We start from the raw sequence: 16,541 nt of genomic DNA, 5'->3' as shown, positions 1-16,541 counted from the left end.
CCCCCTTTTAAAGGACCAGAGCAGGGGGTTGTGTTTTCCAGATAGCAGGGCGGAAAGAACAGAGCCGGGAGGGAAGGGCCGTCTTTACCGGAAGAAAATTCTGTTCAAGGTGCAAATCCAGCCTGGATCCAGAAGCGAACATGGAACGCCCTCAACTCCTGTTAAAGAAATCTTCCCAAATTTTGCCCCTCATCCCAACAAAAAGGAACTGAAAGTCATGTACGGATCCAGATGTTCATCCCTGAGACACGACTGCTTTGTCCGGTTCCCCGAATTCGCCCTCTCCATTCTCAACATATTAATCGCCCTTGCTAACGTAAGTCACATCACGGATGGCAAGGGACAAAGTTCTCTCCCTGTGCCCCCATACTATTTTTGTGAACTTTTTTTTTTAAAGAATGCTTTAATGGGCACCCAAGAGTACATTATTTATGGTAATCATCAATAAGGCTTCCCTCATGCATGCCCAGAACAAATCCCTCATCTTTTCTGCAATAATTTGCTTTTAGTCGTTTTTATTAATTGACCTGATCACTGATTCCATGCTCATTTCAGGCTTCCTGTGGATTGTATGCTTGAATGTTCCCTCATTTAAAAAACCATGCCATAATCAGCATATCACATAGAAGAATTCACTCTAGCCTTCATCCTGGGAGTCCAGGCCTGTTGTTTTCCTTCCTGCCAGGAAATTTTCTTGGGGTGGGCGTGGGGAGTCATTCAGTTTTTGCTCTTGACTGCAGCATGAAATGATCCAGTGGAGAAAAAGTTTAATTGGACCAAAAATCAGCTCCCACAGCATTTCATACTCTAGCAACTCAGAGCCCTCCATTTTAATTCAAAGATTTTATAGACCCCTCCAAACCTTCCCTCATTTCCACAATGACACATCATGTGCTTGACATTCCTCTTTCAAAAACTATAAGCCCTGTATGGTCCATGGCTTCTAATATCTGTAAAGCTTCTGTTACTTCTTTACCCATAAAGGACACTAAATTTAAATTTAGTGCAACTAGTTGGGCTAATTCATATAGCATCATAATCTCTCATGAGAAAAGTGTAGCATGTTAGAAGCCCAAAGGAAAATCATTTACACAATATAATTTTATGTCCTCATGGGAATCATGCCACACAGGATGGATATCTGTACGTTTATCATCTATCTGATACAATCTTTTACAAATTAATAAAAAAAATCATTTTCTATAGTACACAGCAACAACAAACACCCTACCTAAGAAGACAATTACATAATACAAAATGTTTATTTTCCTGTAATTATTGACCATAATTTCTATATTTGGAGTATCAATAGTATTAAATTCAGTACAGAAACTAGAAGGCTTCCTCCCTGGCCAGATTCCAGGCTTTACCCTCTGCTGTGCTGGCTGGCTAAGACACATCCAGATTTGGAATATGTCAGACTGCTACTCTCCGAATAAGTACCTCAGCATATGCTTTTAAACTGTGAGATTCTGTGCTGCCACCTGTGAAATACATCATCAATAATGATCAACCTAACATTTTATTTTAATAATTTTTGCTGTTTTAATATATCATTTATTACTTGTATAATTGCTGATGGTCCATGTATACATTTGCTTTGTATATTTTTACTCTGCTAGTCTAAAACCGTATTCATAACCAGCACAGAAACCTTTTACTCATAAGCATCATACTACAAAGTGCCCTTTATTTTAAAAGATGATCTCTAGTTTAAGAATATTACAGCTCTGAAAAACATGTTTGATTTTTTTCCCACTTTGTAATTACATGGTTGCAGAAGATAAGAAAAATAATGGATTCCTAGAACTGAGATGTAAATTATTGCTTAATTATGTGTACCGTTTTGCTTCCTTGTATCCTCAAGTTGAATGTATATCTGAACAGTTTTAATTTGTTGTGAGGTCCTTGGTTAGGTGCTACGTTTTTTTACAACCAAACATTTTGTTTGAAGGAGGTATAATCATGTGCAATGTCAGGAAGAGCATAATTATTTTAACTGTAATCAGATTAACAGTATCTTCTATCTTCTATACATACATATTTTGTGTGAGAGAGAATATTTACCTGGCTAGCACTGAGACATATTCAGATAACAAGAACAAGGCAGAAATATAGTGAATGCAATACTAACATGCATGCTAGTTAATGCATACTAACATGGAAGAATATTCAACTGGCCACAGTTGGAAATACTCCTGAATAAACCTGCTCAGAATCAGGTTGGTCTTGCCTTATTTCATTTCAAAGGGAAATATAAAACATGTGCATCCCTATCCCTATTAAAATAAAAGGGAATATACAGACTGGTCCTATACATTCTTGCTTGCAAATAAGGGCCACTAAGTTTGGTGGCAACATCAGGGAAAGGCTGATCTCCAAGAGGGATTGGTTGGTCATTGTGGAGAACAGGATCCTGGACTATATGAACCACTGGATCTCATTTAGCAGGTCTCTTCTTATGTTCTTAGTAGGACTTACTCCCAATTAAGTACCTATAGCACTGCAGGCCTAAAAGTGGGCTCAATCATCCTCACTATTTTTCTCAGAAACAAATTATTTTCATAATTACAGACAAAGATAAACTGATTTTTCCCCTAAATAAATTGCCGATTCCTTTTCATTTTTGCTTGCAGTTCTAAGAACACTGTTTGTGGTCTGTATCTCTCAATTGACAGGACGCAACATTGACAGGAAGTACATAAAATTCTTGCATATTGGGACAACCATATAGCAATATTTTTCATTATGCTGTAGTGTATGTATGGATTTTATTGTATTAGCCATAGGTAATCACAATATACAAGTAACATGTACAGAGTATACAAAAACAGGATAAAATAAAGGTTAACTTCTAAAATCACAAGACTAAACATTGGCTAAACTATAGTGTCAAGATTAACATTATTGGAACAACACATTTTGTTTACATAGTTAGACCTTTAGACCTAATCATCTTATGTGGCAAAAGCAAATAGAGCAATTCTTTTGGAGATATGCGGGTTGGTATCTAACAGCAAGTAGATTAAGCACTCAGATTTCGCTATGCCCCTAGCAGTGGGCAGAAGGTGATCAATTTAGTTCTCGGGTTGTTGTACACACAGGACAATCAAGACTATAGTGAAGAAGGTCCTCAATTACCTCTGTGCCACAGATGCAAAGATCAGACATGGGTAGGGAGGAATCAACCACTGCGACCTGCAGTCCGCATGGCATTCTTAGTGTTTGGGAAGTTATGATCATTAGGTATGGGGATCTATGGTGGTCTCTCTTAAATGACTTAAAGAATGGTGCTACTTTAGATTGAGTCATTGCACTGCAGTCAATTACTGCATCCATATTAAAGATCCATTCACAAAGATCATTTCTAGATCTCAGAAGATCTTCAGGGATATAGTATTACACTCGGATGTGATTGAGAAAATTTGAGCAGGCTTTATCCCACTCGACAGAAAACAGCAGACCCTTTCTACCAAGAGAACCTACATTGCTGTGAGTAAGTTTTGTCCAATAGTTTAATATAATTACATTTACCCAAAGAGGGTAGTCCTAATTTGGCTCTCATAAAACCCCATTGCTAACACCAAAATTCTTCTCAAGAACAGGTTTTGGACCCTTTCTAAGATGGCCAGCAGTGAGATGTTCCTTTATTAACATTTAGATTTTGGGTAATTATGCCATTTTCAAAAGGAACTAGAATGCTTATAAAAACAGTTGTTGCTGATCCAATAGTAACTGCTGCTTATCTGAAGTGGGAAAGATACAAGAGTCACTGCTTAAGGCAGTGACAGCTAAAGATTGGATCAAAGTAGCAAAACATTTTTTTCCAAGTTGGCATATTTCCAAGAAAATGTTGCACAACTCCAAACATTTTGGGGCAAATATTAGCAATGGTCACAACTGAGTTTACATAACGTGTAGGAGGGAAATTGAGGTCTAGTTGGTGTGTCTTCATGCAATCTTATTTAGGTTTATAAATTTTTGAGATGAGATCTTCATCTGCAGCCTCTACCTCTACGGCAAAAAGGCGAAACTTCCTCAGCCAGTTCCACCAGCTGTCTCTGCTTGCATTTGAATTGACAAATATCACCAAAACCTCAACTGAATTTGAATCTTAATAGCACCTTTAAGACCAGCAAAGATTTTTCCCAAGTGTTAATCTTTGTTGGTCTTAAAGGTGCTATTGGGCTCAAATTTTGTTGTGCTACCTCAATTCAAAACGGCTACCCACTTGAATCTGACAGAAACATCAAGACATTCTTGCACATTTCATAATCACTAACATCCCTGCCCTTCTGAGTGCTACTATGGTCAAAAGTAGCAAAAGCTGTTGAGAGTTCCAGAACAAGAGGGTCATTCTCCTCTTACCTGTCTCCTGATGGAGATTGTTAACCAGAGGAATTATTTAACCAAGTCATCCATAGATCAAGGCAGTTATTAGATAGATCCTCTTTATTTCAATTACAGTCATCAGATAAACTGCATTTGACAAAAGGAGTTTCGGCTCTAAAAAGCTTATACTCCAAAATTATCTTTGGTCTCTGCTACTGGACTCTCATACAGCTGTTCTACTGCAAACTAAGTAACAAGGCTACCCTCTGAAACAAATATTTAAAGATAGCCTGAAGCCAAGAAGAAATAGAGTAGAATAATAAGAAAACAAAGCATAGTTTTCAGAATTTTATTGTGGATTTGGACATCAGAAGGCAAACTACTTCGAACATGCAGAACTTTCAGATCTCCTGACCGAAGTATCTATTAAGACCGAAGCATCAGTACTTTGTTTGTCTTTTTTATCTTAGGACGCCATGGGGTTGTGTCCAACTTTTTCTCTACTGTATGCAGTCGGGCAGTGGTCTCTGTCAGCATGTCCATCAGCAGCTCAAGTTGTAGCTTCAAATAATTATTCTCCTCCAATAAGGCTTTGTTCTCTTTCTTCAATCCCTTGTAAGGTGATTCCTTGTTAGGAGAAGAAAGTAAGTGCAGTAAGGGCATTTTCTGGGGAACACTGTTGCCCTGCCACTCACCATCCTGGAAGACAAACTTTGTTTTGTTCAACTGAGCACATGGAAGGCCATAATCCATTCCCAATTCAGTTTGCCTCATTTTGTAGTCCAAAAGGTAGAAAGTAGATAAAGAGGTAAATTGTCGCAGTGGAGGCCTTCTGGGGTAAAATCTGCGTGAGAAATGATCAGCCCAGTAATCACGAATATCTTGCAGAATGTGAGCAATGGCTTCCATGGGAAACTAGTGATGGAGTAAACCAATAAGAATCCTGCAGGGGAAAGTTATGGATCAAAAAGTCAATATGTGCAATATCACAAAGAACGGAAATACACTATGTGACTAAGAAAAAGAAATAACTCTGCCACTTAATCAAGGCAATTGTATTGAACAACACAAACTGCTAGCTTTCTTTTTGCTTGTCACAGTAATTTAGTTCAAAATATCATGTAGGAAGCATGCAATTATTTTAGCATAAATAGTAGTAAGGTCTTATGTTGTTATAGAAGCTCTGGTTCTCCAGCAATTTCAAATAGGCCGATTCTTCATGGGCAGAAAAAGCCGAGAAGACAGTCATATGGAAACAGGGCTAATCCCCGCTTCCACATGACACAACCCCCTTTTGCTCCAGTCGAAGGGAATGCAGGAGAATCCATGCTCCCTTAGCCCGCTGAGGAGTCAATTGGGCCTGTCACACGGCAGGCCCACGTGGACAGGGAAAAGCCAGGCCTTCCAGGTCTGGTTCCTCCCCATCCTACGGTGGCCCATAGAGGGCAAGAAATGCCCTAGTCTGCTTTGCTGCACTTTGCTGTGCTGCAGGGGAGACTGGCTTTTATTTATTTATTTATTTATTTTTGCAGGAAGGTGGGATTATCTACAAAACAATAACCCCACATCACCATGCAGCAGAACCTGTCTGCAGATCCAGTGCTGAAATGTGTTCCACATGGCACACAGAAATCTGTGGAGCGTAAAGCTCTGCAGCACCACGCTGACAGCGGCCTGTCTCAACCGCCAGTGAGAGGAACTGGCCATAGAGACAATATTTTCCTATAGACTGCCCCCAGTGTATCTTAAACACATGAACTGAATAAACACGTCAAGCTCTGGCACTACCACCAACAAGCACAGTACACACACAGAGGACGGAATGATCAAACCATTGCCTGACACCACCATAATCATGGGGCATACATATATGATAAACTTAACTAGCCTGATTTCCCCCTAAGAGTTCTGACAACTGTAAAGGTAAAGGTAAAGGTATCCCCTGTGCAAGCACCGGGTAATGTCTGACCCTTGGGGTGATGCCCTCTAGCATTTTCATGGCAGACTCAATATGGGGTGGTTTGCCAGTGCCTTCCCCCAGTCATTACCAATGCTGTTAATTCTATATGTCATAATGACCAATGGTTGTAGGCATTGGTTCAAGGCTACATCCAAAAACAAAAACTATCTAATTACTTAAGACCAAGCAAAATATGATGAATTATGTGTTCTGCAAAATGTTACATCAGACTGGACTCCTTATGCAGTGTAGCAGCTAAAATTCCACTCCAGTACTGTTAGTATGTCTGTTGTCAAGTTTTTAGAGTATCTTGTTAGATGTTTTATTAACAAGGAACATTTATATTTGTAATTGGAGATGGCTGTTATTCTCACCTTCTTTCAGTAGGCCAAAGTTGCAATATGATACTATACTCCTCTACCTTTTTAGGTCTACTGAATATTCTACACAGGATGCAGGTAATAGCAGAGCAACATCTTTTTGTACCCCACCCCTCCATTTTGTTGCTTAACATCTTGAGTTCTGGAAAATTTTAAAGCTTGAGCACCGTTTTGTGTTATTCTGGTGGCCTTAATGAAAAGGCATTGTGTAGCAGATGTGGAAGAGCAGGCACTCTTCCTACCCAGTGTGGGCCCCAAGTGTTGCTGAGGATTGCACAAATGTGTCCCAACCAGAATTAAATGGTGGGAATGATTCTGTTCTGACTGTCATGAAGAGGATAGCACTTCAAGGCCTAGGCTCCAGAAACTAGATCACAGTTTTAACAAGAATACATTATTTCAGTTGGAGCATCCACTTAACTAATTTGTGGTCTCTAGTTCTTTTTACACACCTATGAAGTGGGCTTTCTAACAAAATATATGCAGGTAGATGACCCACCAGCCACAAAACATTTTCTTCCAGTTCTCTACATGTTCTGCTCACCAAACAGCTCTTTGCACCTGACAATGTTCTTTCTTGACCCAAAACCACGGATAGCCACTGGCTTGGTTTAAGAGGTGAACTGTTTGCCATTTCTGAGTTCACAGCCCTCTTAAAATTATACCTGGCATCATATTGATTGCCTCGTGTCATCGTGTGGTTTGCAATGACTCATAATTACTTTTCCTGTGTTGGCCAACCACATTTTTTGAGGCAATGGGTCTATTCTGTCCCACAGCTAAGGGTGACTAGCTAAATGGACATATTTGTGTGTCCCCTGATCTGGCTAGCCCTTGTTAGCCTGATCTCATCAGATGTTGGAAGCTAAGCAGGGTTGATTGTGGCTAGTATTTGGATGGGGGATCTCCAAGGAATACCAGGGGTGAGGCATGGAAGTTTAACCCTTTCTAACAGGAAGGTTTGTTTTAAAATTTGGCGAGTGCAGCAGGCTGAGATGCTGTTGTTCCCCCCTCCCTCATGCTTTATCAAGTGCCAAAATGTTCACACAGTCCACCATAAGCTGTTTCAGCTCTTGAAAACACGAAGGAGTACCATGCTGCAGGCCTGATAATGATTGAGCCCTCTCACCATTTTTACATGACTTTAAAATAGTTGTGGCATCTTCATGGTGACCACAATGATACTAGTACAACTCCCATGCAGGTAAAATTGCAGAAGGGCCCTGCAGAACTTGAAAACTTGCACATTAGTATGTATAATTAGGTTGGTCCAAGGATATATGGATTGTATACTAGATTTTTAGAATTCACATTAGGCTTGCTACACTTATGTTTAAGGTCAACTCAGTGCGCTGCAGCAGTGAAAAAGGCAAACTCTATGTTAGGGATCAATCAAGATGGGTAATTATGTTAGTCTGTCTGTAGCAGTAGAAAAGAGCACACCCTGCCAGAAATGTTTTCAGTCTTTAAGGTGTCACTGGACGCTTGCTCTTTTCTATGCTAGGGATTATTAGAAAAGAATCTCAGAATAAAATGGCCAATATTGTAATGCCCCTGTATAGATCTATGGTGCAACCTCATTGGAATACTGTGCACAGTTCTGGTTACCATATATCGAAAAGGACATTGTAGAACTTGAAAAGGTACTGAGGAGGGCAACCAATGCAATTATGGGGTTGGAGCACCTTCCCTATGAGGAAAGGCTGAAGAGTCTGGGACTTTTCAGTTTAGAAAAGAGACAACTAAGGGGGGACATGATCGAGTTTTATAAAATTATGCATGGGGTAGTCAAAGTTGACCAAGATAAATTTTTCTCCCTCTTCCAAAATACTAGGACTTGAGGGCCTCCAATGAAACTGATGGTCAGTAGGTTCAGGACAGAAGGAAATACTACTTTATACAGAGAGTGATTAAAATGTGGAATTCACTGCCAGAGGATGTAGTGATGGTCACAGGAATAAACAGCTTTACAAGGGGATTATATAGATGTATGGAGGGTAAGTATATCTATTAATTATTTAGGGGAATGTCTCCATTAAAAAGCACTAAACCTCTAAATCCCGGAGCCAGGAAGCAACATCAAGGGACCCCTCGGCCTTTATGCCCTATTGTTGGCCCTCCGGAGGAACTGGTTGTTCACTGCATGAGACAAGATGCTAGATTAAGGGCCATTCCGCACCAGGACCAATGTTGCCAATTGTTCACAGAATGCAGAAACGCTATATTAAATAGTGGAATTTCGTCATTCTGCATACCTTTTTTTTTAGTGGAATATAGAAGTCCCAGTAGCGTTTCATTCATTCCCCACAGGTTTCCGGTCTCACTAGAATCGCAACAAAGGAAGTTATCAAATGGAACAGCAAATGGGCTGTTGTGTTCATGCTCCCGAAAAGTCCCTTTAAGAACTATTTTTTTAAAAACCAAACACACCCGTTGCAATGAATCTGTGTTCAACTGTTGCATCAGAAAGACCTTTTTGCTGGCGTAGAAGCTGGTGATTAATCATTTACATGCTCCTCAAGTAGAAAAAGAAATCCCCCCCCACGGGCGTAATTTGTAGCCGAAATTACAGGCAGTGCTGAACAGGGGGCTATGTTGTGCTTGGGAACTTTAAAGGCACTTGCAGTAGGGAGCTTTGTTTTACTGTTAAGCACTTCTGTGGAGGAACATGGAGCAGAATACAGTTCAGAAGCATGGCAGTGTACATTCCCACCCAGGGCCCCTCCCCTTCCCACCTGCTCCAGACTCATTGGCCATTTCAGGAGGAGCAGGAAGTAGGTCAACATATATGGTCATATCACCCAATACATGTTGGACACATATATTTAATTAACTCCCACCCATTTGCAAAACCCTTCCAGGACCGTCAAGAAACCCCAGGGTTTCATGAAACCCTGATTGAGAAAGCCTGCTATAACAAGTGCAACACAAGAGCAAGACCACAATGCAAGGTCTTTGTTTAAACCAGGGGTGTCAAACAATCAGCCCACAGGCCACAAGTGGCCCACACAAGTAACTAGAGGAAGAAGAAGAAGGAGAGTTGGTTCTTATATGTGGCTTTTCTCTACCCAAAGGAGGTGCAAAATGGCTTAGATTTGTCTTCCCTTTCCTCTCCCCACAAAGACACCCTGTGAGGTAGGTGAGGCTGAGAGAGCCCTGATATCACTGCTCAGAACAGCTTTATCAGTGCTGTGGCAAGCCCAGGGTCACCCAGCTGGTAGTATGTGGGGGAGCAGGGAATCAAACCTGGCTAGCCAAATTAGAAGTCTTGCCAAATTAGAAGCCAAGCCTGTTTTATTCAGGAATACAACAGGCACTTGATTGGGGGGTGGGGTAGAGGAACTCTGCAGATGCCCCCCCCTCCCCCCAGGACATGGAAAGGATGCAGGCAGCTGTTAGAGAACTCACTGGCAGGGGCAGCTTTCACACAGCGGGGATCTGCACTCCGAGCCTCGGATGAAAGTGAAAGCAGGAGGGGGTGGTCAGGAGCATGGGATGGAAGGTTATTGGCTGGCCACTGGACAGACAGGCAAGCCGGTTGGAGGACAAGGCACTCAGGGGAAGGACAGTTGCTCCGAATGGGTGTTAGGCTTTAAGTGGCACTTAAGCCATGAGACACGCTCCTCCTCCAAGCCCTTACCAAAAATATATGTGGGACAGATTGTAGAGGTTGTGTATTATGTTCTTGTATACCGTCCACGTGCTAATGTGTAATGGGCTGCGGAAGTGGGAGGGTCAGCATCAGAGAGATGCTTTAAAGAAATTCTGCAGGAATGTTAATGTTTTAAGCAGGCTTGTTTTTAAGTAAAAAATTATATTGTGAATTGCTTTTGCTGCATTCTTCATAAAGCTTATACCTCTGGTTGCTGGCATTACATGTTATGGTGCACGTAGACTTGCTCAACAAAGTGATATTTATGTCAGATCCAGCCCTCATGACAAATAAGTTCAACACCTCCAGTTTAAGCCTTACCTCCTATGCTGTTTTTCTGGCCTGAAATTCACTATTGGGACAAACATACAAGTACCTAAATTAGATACTGTTTTACAAAGCAACTTCCTGCAGATACTAAGGGTCATTCCACACAAAGGGCAATGTGGCTAAATCTGTGCACTATTGAAAAGCACTGCAGGCAAAAGCAGCAGATCGCGGTAACGCACACAGCCATTTCTAGGGAAAAAAGGCTCTCCCACTAGCGCTGTTCTCGTAACGCACAAGTTTCCGGTCTCGCCCAAATCGCAATAGTGGAGGCGATATTTTTCCACACTTCCTCCCGCCCCTTAACAGCCAATTAACTGTTGTGTTTGTGTTTCTCTTTAAGAACTCTTTTTTAAAAACCCCAAAACACCTGTAGCAACACATATTCGTTCCTTCAATGTATCAGAAAGACCTTTTCCGCAGGTGTAGGAGCTGGCGCATAATTGTTTACAGGCTAATCAAGTTAACTCCCCCCCCATGGGTGAGATTTATGGCCAAAATTATGGGCAGTGTCAAACAAGGGGCTGTATTGTGCTTGGGAACTTTAAAGACACTTGCAGTAGGGAGCTTTGTTTACTTTTAATCACTTCTGTGGAGGGACTTTAGCCGGAGAAGCCTCTGAGAAGCCTCACTCGTTCGTTGCTTTCCCTGTCTAAGGAAAAAAAATGGTGATCGCTTCACCGGATATTCGGCAGCGGGAGCAAGGAAGGGACTTTCTTTCTATTGCTACATTGAGAACACACATTTATTTGTTTGTTTGTTTGTTTATTTATTTATTTATTTATTTTTAGATTTATATACCGCCCTCCCACTGATTCGTTGCAACTTGTGCGCAGAAGTGTAGCGGTTTTCTCAGGGGGAATCCACTTTTGCCGATTTCCCGAAAAGCGCTACAACAAAGCGTTTTTTGCGGGAGTGTTGCAGATTGTGTGCGATGTCACATGGAACCTTGAATTAGTAGTGTTTACCAAAGGTAAGACTTCTGCTACATTTAAGTCGTGCGGAATGGCCCTAAGATTTCCTATCACAGGCATGGATAAATGCATGATCAAGAGATCTCTCCCTCTTTTTGCTATCTCCTTTTGCTCTGTTTAGGTGCCAAAATCATGTTGTTTAATTGCAAAAAATCAGTTTTATAGGATCTTTAATGGAACCATTCCCAAGATGCTTTCCTTGCTTACTAGGAAATATATTATTAGTATGGATAAAGTTAATGCAATGATTTTTGTTTTGTGAGACAGAAGACCTAGAGCAAGTGTGTTGTAGTGGGCAGAGTATCAGACTACCATCTGGGAAACCAGAATTCAACTCTCAGCTCAGCCATGGAAGATTGCTGGATGATCTTGGGCCAGTCACACACTCAGCATAACCTACCTTACAGGGTTATTGTGAGGATAAAATGGTGACAAGGCTGTAAGCCACTTTGGTTCTCCATTGGAAGAAAGGCAGGATATAAATTAAGTAAATAACCTGGATAATTGTTGACTATTGTTAGTTGAGCTGGAACTTGGGGCTCAGTAATGGCTTTGATAGCCTCCAAGTCTTGCTTTGCTTTTGCTATTCCTACACGACAGCACTGGTTAAAGAGGCACACAAAGATGGAAAGGGTGCTATGCAAAGAGAGTCAGAAATAAGGAAGTGAAAAAAGAATTAACTTATTTTTAGCACTGTGCAGAAATAGTTAATGTGAAGTACGATGAAGTCCAAAATGAGTCAATACTTCTTGTAATACAAGCAAACAAAATCCACCTAACCCTAAGCCAATATCAACAACCTCAGATATGCAGATGATACCACTCTAATGGCAGAAAGCGAAGAGGATCTAAAGAGCCTCTTGATGTGGGTGAAGGAGGAGAGTGCAAAAGTTGGCTTGAAACTCGACATAAGAAAACAAAGATCATGGCATCTGGCCCTCTCAATTCCTGGCAAATAGATGGGGAAGAAATGGAGATAGTGACAGATTTTATTTTCTTGGGCTCCAAGATCACTGCAGATGGGGACTGCAGCAAAGAAATTAAAAGACGCTTGCTCCTGGTGAGGAAAGCTATGGCAAATCTAGACAGCATCCTAAAAAGCAGAGGCATCACCCTGCCAACAAAAGTGCGTCTAGTCAAGGCTACGGTCTTCCCAGTTGCAATGTATGGCTGTGAAAGTTATACCGTAAGGAAGGCCGAGCGTCAAAGAACTGAGGCTTTTGAACTCTGGTGCTGGAGAAGACTCTTGCGAGTCCCTTGGACCGCAAGGCGAACAAACCGGTCAGCCCTGCCTGCTCCTTAGAAGGCCAGATCCTGAAGATGAAACTCAAATACTTTGGCCACCTCATGAGAAGGTTGGACTCCCTGGAGAAGAGCCTAATGCTGGGAGCAATTGAGGGCAAAAGAAGAAGGGGGTGACAGAAAATGAGGTGGCTGGATGGAGTCACTGAAGCAGTCAGTGCAAGCTTAAATGGACTCTGGGGAATGGTAGAGGACAGGAAAGCCTGGAGGATCATTGTCGATAAGGTTGCAGTGGGTCGGTCATGACTTCGCAACTAACAACAACAACCCTAAGTCTTTCTCTTATTCTTTTAGCTATGCAGAGAACCCAAAGAAGCATCAACAGGGGAGGAAACCTGCATCCAAATAATCTGAAGCTAGTCCTGCATGCTATGAGGAGCTTGAGACTTGTTGCCAAACAGGAGTCTCCATCTCATTAGCAAACTTCTTTCAAAACTTTAGTAAGTTTCAAAACAAAATTTGTTATATGGTGCCATTCAAAAGTAAAGTAATATTCCATGGAGCATGCTTAATCTCTTGGACATACCTGGTGTCTCTTTGGATCCTGACCCTGTAGGTTATAATTGTCTTTTCCAATGACATTGGATTCCAAAAGGTGCCACCAATGGTTACATTTACCTAATGCAAAAAGTCTGTGCCAGATAATTGCATCATGTAGATAGATATATAGAGCATCCATTTGTCAGCACCATGACATATGGATTAGCAGTAGGATATATGTAGATGGTACAGATCCATATAGGAGATCTACAGCTGATACACAGAATTTCTAGCTTAAGAACTGGATCGCAACATCATAGCTGCTTATGGCAAGTGTTCCTATTATTCAAATAGATCTTCCTTCCTACTACAGATTAATAATCTTCTCAAAATGCAGTTCCTGGGAGACAGTAGACTCACAGGAACAATATGATGGGTATATCAGAGGTCTGTATTGGAAGGAGGGCACTGGCAAAAATTATCACTCGTTATGATCTGATGTGCTGCTATACCTTTTATGTATTGTTCCCTGAATTTGCGATATATAGTTTAAGTATTGGTCCAAAAGGATGACCTGCAGAAAAGAATATTATTTTTAACCAATAACATTTCTCTTACAAAGTATGACAATATAAAATAAAACATTAACACAAAACAGATAATATCTGTTCCCAAATTCCTGTCATGGTATTGTACTTATCCATGGTCAGCACAAAAGACTTCTCATGTTACCTTAGAAAAACACATGTCGCCATAGGCCATGGAAAGTTCTCCATACAACCTCTTAAAATGTGTATAATAGAAATATTTTGTGAAACTGTACTAGTACCAGGACATCTGCAATAATCTTCAACCCTGATGAGATTAAGGGCAAGCAAGGTTTGTAAATGACAAGGTGACAGATTTAACTTGATGTGATGGTGCCATCTTCGTCTTTGAGAAAGCAGTTCTGGGTAGAAACCATGAGGTTCAACATCCTCTTTCCATCCACTTTCTTTATTTCATATTATGCTTTATATTCTTCAGAGGCACTGAGAATTCTAACACACATTATTGTATGTCATATATCTTGAATCTCGTGAACAAAGGCCATAAACTAATTTAGAAGAGCTGTTTGTTTGCAATACTATCCACATTTACCTAAAGTAAGTTCTTCTGCATTTAGTGGGTTCCTCTACATTCAGCAAATTCCTATACATTCATTAGGATTTGTTTCCATGTAAGGCATAAGAGTTGTAGTGTGGGATTTAGGCCTCTACAAAAACAAATGAAAGTAGTGTATTAATTGTCCATTTGCATGCTGTTCTTAGGTTTGTGCAGAGATAATCATAAACATAAATAGGCCACTTGCAAAGAGGGTCGGCCTATAAATTAAATAATATCACAAACATATCATTAAAAGGGCACACTGAGGTTTTCTTGGATTGCAAAAAGGGCACTTTCCTTCTGTCCTTCCCATTTTCCCTCTTCTTCTTAACTCAATGATCTGGATATTTTTCCAACTGGGTATTATTTAGATTCCCCCCTGACCAAGGTTTGCCCTGCAGCTGGCCCCCTTTTGTCAAGGATGCAGCTACTATGGCAACTTGTGTAACACATCTGCATCACAAAGACCGGCTTCATCAGCTCCAGTGCTGCTGTTGAGTTTCACGGCAGGTTTCTTTTTTTTTCTTTGCATGTCTGTGCCAGACCATTAATTCACACACTGGGAAGGAAATTTATGTCCAATCTATTCCAATGCACCAAGAATATTTGGATGCTTTCTTCTCAAATTATAACTGTAGAATCCAGTCAATTTTATTAGGGTTTTAGTGTTCCAACAGCAAATAGAGAGTTACCTATTTGCTGTTTGCAAAGCTGGATGCTTTTAAAATCAAACAGATATGAAGGATGTTGTGCTTGAATGCTAGAAGTAAACACACCTTATGGTTATGAAAAATGAACATATGCTATGTTATTAATGCTTAAAACAAGTCTCAAGATTTGTAAATTAAGCCCTAGATCATAGATCTTTGTAAAGCCTTTTTTGAATGCATTATATTGTTTGGTCAATGCAAAAATGCCAGCGGAAATTAAAAACTCATGTACAGGAGCCATCAAATTATTAGATTTTTCCCAGTTCTGTTAATCAGTCACTTAAAAAAAAGATTGATTATATTTTAATAATGTTGCATATAGTGTATCATAAAACAGTCTAACATTAAACATTACATTTGCTAGAAGGTAGCACATATATTTTATTTTTTTAATTTATTATTTGGATGTATTTGTTTCCCACCGCTATCGGAAACTGTCTCCTCAAGGGTTAGTCATAAAACCCCCACATAAAAAGTAAAGCAATATAAAACTCCATAATAATTGGGGCAAGCTAAAAAACCAACCTCCCATTCCACCCAACACCTCAGGGGACTGGGTGCCTGCGGTGTGGATGTAACTAAATATGCTGATTTGTTTTTGTATTCTTCATTAAGCTAGCATTGTACAACCAAGTGTTGACAATATTAGTCTGCTGTAATATTACATATAACCCATAGGACTCCAGATTCTTTAAGGGTGTTTCCCTGATGGAGGATCATTTGGGTGCTGATTCAGTGCAGTTAGTACTGGTAAGACAAAAGAGCCAGTGTTCAGGGAGAGTTCTATAAATTTTGTCTGGTAAGATTAATTGATCCTGATATGTTATTACAGGACAGCCTAGGAAAGAAACTTTAAAACATGAAGTTGGTCCTCTGTGCAATTACCTTGAGATGGCTTATGAAATATGCAAACTGTTAGTACAGGTTATTTTAGTCATGAATTGATTAGCTTAGCATATTTTAAATCTTCTGTTCCCTGATTAATAAGATTAACAAACACATATTTTAAAAATTTGTTCAGTTTTATTCTTGTTCTTGAATACAGTATTGCTAACACATTAGAATGACAGCCAAGAACAGAAATAAGCAAGAAAACAAACTGATTAAAGATAGCACCTGAAAGCATTTATTGTAACAAGCTACATAAAATGTAACACATACTAAAATCTGACAGGAATCCTTTGAATGACTTGGATCTTATGGAATAGTAATCCAATTAATTAAAAATAATAAATATTTGTGGTGTGAAACAAGACATACTTTGCTAACATGCCCATT

The 16,541-nt window shown here is 40.2% G+C and overlaps 1 protein-coding gene and 1 long non-coding RNA gene across 4 annotated transcripts; one reads left to right on the top strand and one right to left on the bottom strand.

Moving 5' to 3' along the window:
• Nucleotides 1-87: 87 nt before the first annotated feature.
• Nucleotides 88-14,005, top strand: LOC143832361 (uncharacterized). The gene is made up of 3 exons (XR_013229216.1): nt 88-316; nt 11,443-11,624; nt 13,222-14,005. It is a non-coding gene; the product is annotated as an uncharacterized LOC143832361 (long non-coding RNA).
• On the bottom strand, nt 4,668-7,354 carry CBY3 (chibby family member 3). Of its 3 annotated transcripts, none has more exons than XM_077326659.1 (2): nt 7,217-7,354; nt 4,668-5,275 (listed from the first exon to the last, which is right to left on the bottom strand). In XM_077326659.1, the coding sequence occupies exon 2, from the start codon at nt 5,239-5,241 to the stop codon at nt 4,759-4,761; it is 483 nt and encodes a 160-aa protein (XP_077182774.1). In that variant the 5' UTR covers nt 5,242-5,275; nt 7,217-7,354; the 3' UTR covers nt 4,668-4,758. The 3 variants fall into 3 exon arrangements, with proteins under 3 accessions (XP_077182774.1, XP_077182775.1, XP_077182773.1); XM_077326660.1 differs by having other exon boundaries at nt 7,125-7,337; XM_077326658.1 differs by having other exon boundaries at nt 7,172-7,335.
• Nucleotides 14,006-16,541: the final 2,536 nt, after the last annotated feature.

This window comes from Paroedura picta, chromosome 3 (assembly GCF_049243985.1).
Source record: "Paroedura picta isolate Pp20150507F chromosome 3, Ppicta_v3.0, whole genome shotgun sequence".
Classification (NCBI taxonomy): Eukaryota; Metazoa; Chordata; class Lepidosauria; order Squamata; family Gekkonidae; genus Paroedura; species Paroedura picta.
Note: the sequence above shows the minus strand (reverse complement) of the source record. Positions and strands in the feature narration are given on the sequence as shown.